At 30.2% G+C, this 12,168-nt stretch overlaps 1 protein-coding gene across 1 annotated transcript; it reads right to left on the reverse strand.

The window, feature by feature from the left end:
* Positions 1-9,238: 9,238 nt before the first annotated feature.
* LOC129904010 (zinc finger protein ZAT10-like) lies at positions 9,239-10,745 on the reverse strand. The gene has a single exon (XM_055979541.1). It carries the CDS (start codon positions 10,185-10,187, stop codon positions 9,399-9,401), a length of 789 nt encoding a protein of 262 aa, XP_055835516.1. The 5' UTR covers positions 10,188-10,745; the 3' UTR covers positions 9,239-9,398.
* Between the last annotated feature and the right edge of the window lie 1,423 nt (positions 10,746-12,168).

Genomic DNA, 12,168 nt, shown 5'->3' on the forward strand with positions numbered 1-12,168 from the left:
AAAATTATGCAATATGCCAATTTTACTATTATATTACGTATTTAGGGTATAGATTTAAAATAATTATGCTCGCAACAAATATAACTATCTATTTACGCGGTATGGCAAATTTTGTTTGCCAGATATACAATTCTATAGATATACATATACAATTCACCTCTCGCTCGCCTCTCTCCTCCGTTTCTCGATCTCGCTCGCCTCTCTACTCCTTTCTCTCAATCTCGCTTGCCAGATATACAAATACATATGTATACCAGTTACACATATATAAGTTTTTTGACAAAATATACATATACAATTCGCCTCTCTTCTCCTATCTCTCAGTCTTGCTTGCCAGATATACAAATACATATGTATACCAGTATTTGTATATTTTGGTATACAAATAATTCGTGGTATAGCGTTTGTATAATTCGCTACAGCTTTTGTTTAATTCGCTACAGCATTTGTATGATGGCAAATTTTATGTTTTCCATTATAAATAATTAGAGAAACTATACCCATATAAAATAATTATGCTTAAAAGGTTTGTGATATCTAAAAATTCCCCTTATAAATTAATGGATTCTTTCTTTAATTTCTTTTCTTACTTTATCACGAGATGACATTTGAGTCATCCTATTGTCCTTTTGCTTGTACTATACTATTAGTGCAACTTTCTATTCCACCCAATACATCAACTTGGATGTGTTCTCTAAGTTGGTAATCTCATTTTGCTTCCTTCTTCCACCATTCCTTTATTTCTAATTGTGGACTTAGAATGGTTCTCTTTTATCATACTTCCAACTAAGAACAGAACAACAACTAATAATGCTTCATTTTTGAGAAGATATATTTGGTCCTCTTGAAGTTGATGATATTTGGTCCTCTTGAAGTTGATTGTGCAAATAGTAGTATTACTGTTAGCCTGTTACGTTGTAGAATGTTTGTCTCGCTTATCCTTTCATATTAGTAGTCGTGGTATCTCCTCTAGACTCTAGTGTCCTGTCTTCGTTTTCGAGGGCATTTTAGGCCCTTTTCCGTACTATTTATTGTCTTTTGTACTTCGATTATCACACTATTTGTTTTGTCTAGTATTTTGTCAAGATTTCTTCACTTATGGTATCTCTTTTTGGATCATCTTTGATATTTTATTCTTTGAGTTACACTGGTATCTTGGAAACAACCTATCCACCTTTTAAGATAAACTAAGATCTACTTTCACTATATCTTCCCCAAATCCCACTTATTAAGTTACACTGGTATGTTAGTAGTAGAAGGTTAGCTACAACATACAACAACAAAAATAGATAACAAACTCTAATTTAAAGGAGCAGAAATTTAAATTTTGCTTAATTCAATAATTAAAGATCAACTCATTTGATGGCCGTGCAATTAAATCTATTTTAAGATGCCTAAAGAGCAAGTAAATGGCCAACGTTTTCAGTGGTTGTTGGGTTGGCTTGGGTTTTATTAACATTGGGCTTGAGTCTTGATGAGTACTTTCCTTTGATAGATCAATTCATGACTGTATTTGATGAATAATAGCTGGTCCAACTTTGCTTACAATTGAACAGGCCTTGCCCATAATATTAGCCCAATTATAACTGAATGATGTAGAAACGACAGCTTTGACTGGATGAATTTCTAAGCCCAATAATTTATAATCTCACAATTGGAACCATCTTGGGATTAATTGCACTCGTGGTCAGTTATCAGTTATCACTATCACCTTGTCATTTACTTCCTCTATTCCACATTATCTGAATTTCTAATGCAATACATACATATTAAGAAAAGCATTCAAAAATTAAATTTGAATCATATTTTTCTCTATTATTCTTTTGTTTAATTAGTCTCGTAAAGATGATTAAATGTGAAATTATAAATACAAATAGTCTCTTATTGGAATATAACTTTGTAAGTAGTGTAGTTTAACTCCTAAAAAATTATAAAGGTTCATTCATGCAAAAGGTAAACATGGAAAAAGATTCAAACATTTCTCTTGAACTTTGAACAATTCAACTATTTTGAACAATGAAAAAAATTCTAGAAATTCAGTTAATATGGCATAAAGGGTGTACGTTATATTCAATGTTCTCAAATTATTTACTACTTCCTCAATTTCATATTAGTTGCTATGTTTTACTTTTCAAGAGTCAATTTGACTAATCTTTGGTGCTAAATTGAATTAAATTAGTCCAATATTTTAAATTACAATTTAGATATTCAAAAAGTACTATAAATTGCAATTCGTCTTTTATCAATATTTTTAAAAAATATATCTTAAAATATTAATAAAAATCATGTGATTTAAAGCTTAAAAGGTAAAATATGACAAGTATTATTGGACGGAATTGAATAAAAATGCCCATAAACTATTTGAAATGAATAAAAATGTCCTTTGTTTATAGTTTGGTTCAAAAATGTCATTGTTGTCAATACTTTGGTCTAAAAATGCCTTATTATTATTTAATGGATAAAAATACAATTTCCCGAATAAATATATATTTTTAAAACAAACAAATCTTGTTCCTTAAAAAAATATTCCTTTTAAGAAACTCTATTCTTATTTTCTTTCTTTTTAAACCAATTTAACTAATAAAAATGTAGGAAATTATTTTATTCTTCGTAATCTCATTTTATCAATTAAAAAAAATAATTTCATATATTCTAAGTTTTAACAGATAATATATGTCATATATATAAATCCATCATTAATTTTTATTCAAAAAAAGATTAAAAAAATTATTATAAAAAAATAAGAAATATTTTTAATTTTTATTTTTTTTCTAATTGAAGCTGGATAAACATTTGCTAATAAAAGAAATACTATTAGAAAAAAATGTGTTCAAAAAGAAAATAAATAATATATTTATTTGAAAAAGGGCATTTTGACCCATTAAACAAAAATAATGGCATTTTTTGACCAAAATATTGACGACAAAGGGATTTTTAGACCAAATAATAAACGGAGAACATTTTTGTTCATTTCAAATAGTTTAAGAGCATTTTTTTACTCTTTTCCCTATAAAAAAAATAAAAAATTAACCTATAACAACGATTTGTGTTTAGTTCATTATAGGAAGGAAATAGGCATTGATAGAGAATATTTTTTAATAAAAACATCAATAAAATTTTTATTTGATGTTTAATATTTGTATTGAAGTTATTAATTTGAATTTGCAGTGCGTAAAGTCCATTCAAAAAAGTGCTCTCTATTAAAATAAATTCAATACTCAATACTCGAACCCGAGCTATCACATTTCGGCCGACCATCTTGTAGGCCTCTAAGCGCGTGTTACTATTTTAGTGATGGCTGTGCCGACCTAACCATCTCCAAATGGCAATAGAATTTTGTCAAATGAACCCAAAAAGTTATGTTCCCTTGCCAGTCTTTAGTGACCAACCCCTCCCACATCTTCACTCTTTTAGGCACTAGATTCTGCCCTTCTTGTGCTAATTTTAAATGATGGTACCCACGAATCTGTCAAAGGTAGAGCCTGCTATAGACATGGTATCTTTTTGGTTCACTAGCTCTGTATAAAACTATTCCTTATGGTAGTTCATGACTTTCTTCTTTAAACTTCACATATGTTCCCAAACTTAAAGATGTTATAGGCATAGCATAAAAATGAAATAAATTAAACTCACACTGCATGTAAAGATATGGTATTTAGGCCTAATTCAAACCCTAAAAGCTAGTTAATGAGAAGAATATTGCTCCCGTCTATATAAACAAACCGTCAGTTCATTCTCCAACAAAATGTGATACTCTAACCCATTTTAACAATATGTATTAAAAAATTACAATTAAAATATATAGTAATAGAGATATTAGCATTTTGTTTAAACTTTTAAAGTAATTTCACTATTTTCCAACACGAAGGCTATGATAGAATGGGTAGTATTTCATCACTTTTAACTAGTGATCTCGAATATGAGTCGTGAAAATAGAAAAAATCGTGTTAAGGAATACTTTGCTCTTAAATAAATCTTACTCTATAAAAATTCAGATTAGCTGAAACCCTAATGCAGACACCGAACACTCGATATCTTCTTCAAAATAAAAAGATCAGCAAAAAGAAAGATCTATATAGGAAAAAAACCACCACATGATGAGCACCAATATCAAGCTCTTAAGTTCCATCATAACTAAAATTATGGCCAACCAATTGGCAACTAATCCGGTTGGCATAGAAGACGGCATTTTGTTCTTACTAATGGTTGTGCCTAAGCCTACTTCAGTGCCTACCTATCTCTTAATTGGCCAAAATTGTCATATCTTTATTCTTTATGCACTAGAATCTTCTTTATCATGCTGATCTAAGATAATACTTGCCACAAATCTTTCTAGGTGGGGCTTGCCAAACATATTCGTGTTTTAATTACATAATTCAATTAAAATCAATAACGCCTTGGAGTATTATTCTATACCATGATCGTCAATTGGATGGTTGTTGCATATGGTATTGTATTGTGTTGTTAGTTTAAATCATATCGTTAAATTTATTATTATATAGTAACGAAAAGTCAAAAATTTTATGTGACGGTCGCTTTGGTGTGATCGTATTGTTATCTTATCATTTTTCTTCTCATTTTTTCTTTATTTTTAATAATATTATTTTATCATCTACACTACCCTTTTAAATAGTTCTATCACATATCCTACTTTTCTTGTAGGTTCGTTTTTTAAATTATTGATGTGTGACTTTATGTAATGAGGGAAAACAACACAATTTATTTAAATATTATATTTATTAAAATAATACAATATCATAAATTGTGAAACTATGTGTGACAAGTGACAAACCTCCAAACAAAATGTTGGTAATCTAACTAACATAGATAAAATTGTACCTTTCAACTCCTCTAAATTCTTGGTCAACACGTAGTTATTACCCTTAAATTCCACTGGGGATGGATTTCACAATTCTACTATGCTGACCATGAACTCATACATGTAACTTGTTCAATTTTAATACATTGAATTATCATCAAATATATATATATATATATATATATATAGTTAATTATAGCTCGAACAATGTCAACATTAATTAAGAATTCCAAGCCAGTAGGGCAACTTGTTCACACCATCTCAAAATTACTGTCACACCAATTGATCAAACTTTATGAACTTGAACTCTTTAAGTGTGTATTAACATATCCAATTGATTGGAAAAAGTGCTCAAAATTTTTAATATGTACACCAACAATTATAATTATAAGAATTGGGAAAAGTTATTGAGTTCTCAGAAATCCACATACTCTACTGTAGATCCGCCCCTACTTACTTTAATTCATCCTTATGTATTGTTGTTATATATTGCTGTTAATTTGTGTAAAAAAAAAAAAAGAGAGAGAGACAGAAATTAAGCATGTGCATGTTAGTTGAACAATTATCTGCATACAACAACAATAACCCAATGAAATCCCACAACGTGGATCTGGGGAGGGTAAAATGTGTGCAGACCTTACTCCTACCAAGGTAGGACGGCTGTTTCCGAGAGACCCTCGGCTCAAAAGAAGCATAAAAAGAGGTCAGATAAGACTAAAAAGTTCAAAGCGATATGAGAAAGCAAATAACGAATAACGCAAATAACAAAAATGACACAAATAAAATAGAATAATCAAAATATAGAAAATAGTAGAGAGATAATAACGTCTGCATAATATAAGACAATTAAAATGTAACGTGGATCTGAGGCATACTTTCTCAAAAATTCATGTATCACGTTGACAATGTTAAGCGTGTAAAAAATGTACTATTCCCTTTATTTTAGAATAAGGAAATAGAGTTCTTTGTTTTAATCGAAAAGCAATTTTTTATATTTACCCTTATCACGCAAGTACTAATATTCCACGTTTTTAAAATGCATTCTCATGAAATTACCTGATTATTCACTTTGTTGCCTTCTGGTATAATCAAGTAGTCTTAACAAGTTTGGGAGTTTCATGTTAAACTTCATATAGAATTTTTTTTTTAATTGACATATATAAATTGAATAACTATAACATATTCATTGTATTACTATATGTGAAATTTGAAAAGGATAGAATGTACGTGAACTTTATGAAGTAAGAATGTAAATTTTCAATGAAAAATTATAATAATAAAACCTGGCCTAAAAATGTAAAAGTTTATATAATGATAATGAAGTAGTGTTGTGATAAATTTGATAAGTGGATATAATGATAAAATAGTATTGATTTGTTGCAATAGTTGAAATTTAAAGAAGACACACACAAAAAAAATTGATCTTATAATAAACACACTTAAGAAAGGAGGCAACAAAATAGATAGCCACTTAACTAGCTAAACATTATTCCATTTCTCAATTATTACGAAGATCCAAATAAAATGTTATTATATTTTCTACTCAAAAAAATCTTTTCAAATTAATCAATACATGAGATTTTTTAAATGAATCACATCTTAGGAAAAAGTGTTAGAGGCGCAAGTGATTGCTTTACTAGCCTCATAATCGAGCTAGCCTCTTATTTAATTAGTCACGAAATTTAAATGTTTTTTTCTTCTTCTTAGAACTTGTGATTTTAACATATCATAATATCTATGCGAACATAAACTTTTAAAATTTATGAATCTTAAATAAGTTAAAACATTTATTTGATTGTACGAGTTTCTCATTAAGAGTAAATGAAAAGTTTAAAATTAATAATATAGAGGTGTCATTTCTTTGAATTAAACTAATAACAAATTATTCAAATAAACTAGAACGAAGGAAGTAATGTTTATTCCGATAAAGGCAAAGCGAAGATTTGAATTTCATGAATTTTGAATTTTATTTCTTTAAAATTACTGATATTAATATAATTTGTACTTTTTTTTTTCTGTTGGTATTTAGATCGTTGAAAACATTTAGTTGTTTGTGCCAAGTGCCAATTATAGGAATGACGAGAGTTTTGGATAAAGTTGGTGGCAGTTGTAAAATTAGTCTAAAAACCAATAGAGAGTTTAGTGTATTTATTGAGCAAGTTGTTAATTTATTTTAAATAAAAGAAATCATACAAAACCTATTCGAACAATAAACAATTGATCTATATATATATAATACTATTTTTTATATATATTAAATACTTTTTTTCATGAAGAGTGTTAAACTGTCACCTTTTCATCATGCTGTTGGTTATTACTAGTGATTTACAATATACTTTATCCTCTTCACAATAATTAAGTGATCTCTAAGGTTTTGACGTAATCTAAATCTTTTTACTGAATAACACTAATTAAAAGCATTATTAACAAAACTATCCCTCATTTCTTTTTCGACATTAATTAAGAAGTGTTGAAAGTCTTCTTTTTATAGAATTTGCCCATATTGACAAGGATAAATTTAGAGAATTTTCTTTTAATACATTCTTGATTATTTTTAGATATAGTAATATATATATAAATTTTGAAAGGCTAGAAAATTACTTATTTGGGACAGGAAGGAAGCTAACGACCTCGTTTTGATGAAAGCGGACTTATAGCCTACTGAATGATTATTTATTCTTAAACAAAGGGTTTTCGTTTGAACAAAAAATTCTAGTAGTGTTTTTACCTTTCATGTGTTAGTAAACTTCAAATAATTCATTCCAGAATCATAAATAAATCACTAGACATAATCATCAATATATAAGAATGATAGAAATATTAATCTTGTTCCATTACAAAAATTAATTAAAGTGAATCAGAATCTTCTAAGTCTTGATACTGCTCTTAATTATTTCTTTTCAAAGGTGGGATAGAAAAGAAAAGAAGCGTTGTATTTAGGGATCAATTCTTTTTAAGGATGCTAAAGTACCTTTTCAGAAAAAATATATTTTTTATAAGTTTTCATCATAATTTAAAAAAAGACTCATGGATTTTAACTTATTTAAAATAAACTCATACTAATAAATATTTATATTTTAGGTCCAAATATATAATATGTTATTAGATTAAAAAATAGGTTACTTTAATAAAAGCATATCTACGTATAATATATTAATATCTGAGCCTATCAAATAAAAATTACTAACATGAACCAACCTTATGAATGCAATCTGAATTAGTTGAGATTCAAAATAAATATCGAATATCAAATTAAAACCGTAAATATGTCAGTGTAGGGATGAGGCACTAAACTATGTATACCAGCTGGTTTTTCTCCAAACATATATTAAACCAAGTGCAAAATGGTTAATTAAGTAGTGGATTAAAAAGAAAGGTCGGCAAGCATATTTGTCATCCTAATCACATATACACTACTACATACATACAACGTGCTTGTGCTTATCCACGCCCCTATTGTTTTTTTCATTAATTATTATAGTATTTCATTCTTTCCCTCTCAACACCTGTCACCTGTTTTGCTAACAACAATTAGAAGCTAATCAGTAATCAATAATCATATTAAAATATTGTGCTTAATTAGCAGTAGAACAAGTACTTACTGTTCCCTTTCATTTTTCAGTTTCCTAATTTTAATGGGTATGCAGTTAGCTGTGTCTACTGATCAATAAAGTAAGTTGAAAATAATGAAATTTAATTGTTTTTTTTGATAAACATAATTATCTTATACTTGTTGTTGATGAGAACTGAGAAGTAATAAGTATCCGTAAAATTAGTTAAAGTGTACGAAAACCGACTAGTGTTTGATCATTGAAATCAAACAAAATTAGTGGGTATGATTTATATGGACAACATAATTCAAGACAAAATATTTAAACAATCAATTGGCTAATTTTAATTTCGTATGATTGATTGTACTTGTTATTTAAAGTCTGTAAAAGATAACTTTGCAATGTTGCAAAATAAATATCATTTTCTGGAAAATTAAGGTCACCACTCACCATATAATATAATTTTTGGTCAAAAAATATTTCTTAATTTGAAAAAGTAAAATCATTAGCAGTTTGGATCCGTTTTGTGTGGGAGTTAAAACCAGTCCAAGAAAGCACATGGAACCGAAACGCGTGAACAGTTAACTTATATGGACTGGCCAGAAAGTACACAATTGAAAGTTTGAAATGTTCGCACCGCCATCACTAATCTACACAATATTCTTTCATTGTTGGATCAAAAAAATTCAAATTCAAGTTGTACAAATAAATTAAAAAAATATCGCACTCCCCTGTAAAGCAAACGCATAACTTTTCCAATGATTGTAAGTGGCAACATGTACGAATATGTTGTACATGTACAGGTATGCGTTGAAGTTTGATTAGCTAAAATTTATTAGAGAAACAGAAGTGCAAGTGACCAAAGAAATTCCACAAAAAATAAATCAATCAATTGAATTTTCTATAGAACTAGCTTGGTCCTATATACATATAGAATTTTAAAAATTTGCTCCCACCCACAATGAAAAGAAAAAAAATTACATATAATTTGTCTACAGAATTCGAGAATCCTAGCAATCAAAGTCCCATTAATGTTGGAATAAATCAAATTTTGGAGGCAGAGATAGCCGTGATTTCTTCGCCGGATGAGGACTCTCCACTTCATCCTCGCCGGAACCAAATCCAGGCCAGAATTCCGGCAACGGCGGAATGTTCAAGTCAAAGTCACGGTGGCTGATTGTAGAGCCAACGCCCTCTGACGACGTCACTCCAACGCTAGCGCTAACGCTACTGTTAGCGTTTCCGTTACCGTTGCCACCGTCGTAGTGGCATCTTTTGTGTCCTCCCAAAGCTTGTCCAGTAGGAAAACACTTGTGACAAATCGAACACTCATGAGTCCTTCCACTAGCGTTACCGGAGCTAGTAGTTCCGGTGGCGTTAGTAGTAGTAGAGGTAGTAGACTGATCATCTCCTCCTCCGTTGCCGCCGCCTCCGACGGCGACGAGTTTCCGGTGACTAGCTTTATGTCCTCCTAAAGCTTGATAAGATCCAAATCCCTTACCACAAACCGAACACTTATACAACATCTTCTCCTCCATCTTCTCCGCCGCCGACGACGGCGCGTGGCTTTTCATCACTGGCACCGGCGGTGGTAGAGATCGTACCTGATTAACAGAGCCATCGCTACGCGCAAGCATAATCAAACAAAGAGCTAAATATTCCTCCTCAGTAGGCTGGCGCTCCATACTACGTGACCTTTTAGATCGCTTTCCTTTAGTCCAATTTTCAAGGTAACGAAGCTGCTGTCCGTTGCTTTCAAATTGAAACGACGACGGATTTGAGGTAGCAGTTGGAGAATTCAAAGCTTCAAGAGCCATATCAATGTTCGAATAAAATTTGTTGATTTAATAAGTGTTAAAAGAATATGAAAGTATTGAAGATTTTTAGTAGTGAATGAGAGTGAATGGAGAAGTTTGTGGGATTATATAAAGGGAAAGAAATTAGGAAGTTGCGTGGGAAAAAGTAGTTGTAGTAGTGAGATGGTTACCCAAGTAATTGAATTTGAAAAATATAAATAAACACGTTTGGAAAAAAGTAGGAGTATTTTGAGTGGCAAGTGCAAGTGTTAGTACTAAATTGTTGTGGGGCTTGGAGAGGAAGCAACCTAAGAAACAGAGTGTTATTTTAGTGAGCTAAGACTGAAGACTAGTAAGACTTTTAGACTCTGTCAAAACTCAAAATGTACACCGAAAGAAACTGAACGCGCCTCACGCGGTGTTTTGATTTTTTCGTAATAAAAAAGGCAGGCAGGGATCAATCCTTTCTTTTAATCACCAAGTATATATCTTTTCCGTCATAATTTTCTCCTTTATTGCTTAGTTGACAAAAATAGGGGAAGAAAATTGTAGAGGGAAAAAAAAAGATGAATAATATCTTAAGATTAACTATTTTTTGTCAGCTTTAATTTCCTCACCTATCTCCAACCTAAATTGTCAAGCATAGGGCATTAATTTTGTAAGTTTAAAAGCTATTGAGTTGGTCCAATAGGCAATGACTTATGGAAAAATACAACAAAAAAAGGCTTTTGGAGCAGCCGCGTGTGTGGATAGGTAATTGAAGAGTAAAGTTGCCAAGGGTGACTGTGACTGAATTGGGCTAGACGACTTTTACTTTGTTTTATCAATGAGTCGGCTATTGCTAATTCACCCAAATATAAATGCATGCATCTGTACCAATTTGAACATTATAAAAATTTGGTGAATGGACTTTGGACATGATATATGCCTATTTCACCATATATACAAACTTATTAATAACATTATTTTATGAAGTGTGTAGATTAGTAGTAAACGGAACAGTAGAGTATTTAGTTTTGAATTCCAGCAAAGTCAAAGTTATTAGTAGAAGGTTTCTTTTTATTTGTCCTAAGTCTTAAAGTGCAAAGTTATCCGATGTTTGTACAAATAAAGGTAATAACCAATAGATATCTATAATGTAAAATTAATTTGAAATGTGCACAAATTAGCTTTGAGAGACTATACTATACAAAAACACTATTTTCATAGTCATCAGTCTTATCTAATGTTGTTAGACTCTCTATAATTAATTGAATCATAGCAAGGGTGACATAAGTGTGACTAACAATTACTTGGTACATTTGCTATGGACCATTTCTTACAATTTCTAAAGACGCCTTTAAAGGAAAAGACATGGTATTTTCCAGAAAATTAACAAGTAAAAATAGAGGTAAATAGACTACGTTACTTTATACCCAATGTTTTGAAATTATGAATCATCACTTTCTTTAAAGTTACCCTAATTTGAATGGCGTTCAAACTCTTTCATATACTATTCTATTTTACCAAAATAACATAGATACAAACATTAATGTATAGTTGTAGTCAAAGGACGAATAAAAAGGTGGTCATTCTCCACTTGGCATGCTGGTTGAATTTTAGTGATGCATCCCATGATGTTTGCTACTTGTTAACATAATGTTCAACGAATCGGGATATTATGAATTTACACTGACCTCCTAACTTTAGTTAGCTTACATTTTTTTTTTTAGAAAATGAGTACTAATTTTTTTTATTGAAAATCTCTTAGGGAATGTTTGGTACGAAGGATAAAGGATAATAATCTCAAAATGTAATACATAATTATTTTATTTGTGTTTGATTAGGGATATTAGTTAATCCCGAAATTATTTATTCCATCATTTATATTATAATGAGGAGATAATTTATCTCATATATATAGTGAGGTAACTAATCTAATGAAATATTCCAATCCGAGGGATAAGTTTGTATTTCTCATCTCCCTTATCAAACAACCCCTTGTATCTTTCGTCCATAGTAA

This window comes from Solanum dulcamara, chromosome 9 (assembly GCF_947179165.1).
Source record: "Solanum dulcamara chromosome 9, daSolDulc1.2, whole genome shotgun sequence".
Taxonomy (NCBI): Eukaryota; Viridiplantae; Streptophyta; class Magnoliopsida; order Solanales; family Solanaceae; genus Solanum; species Solanum dulcamara.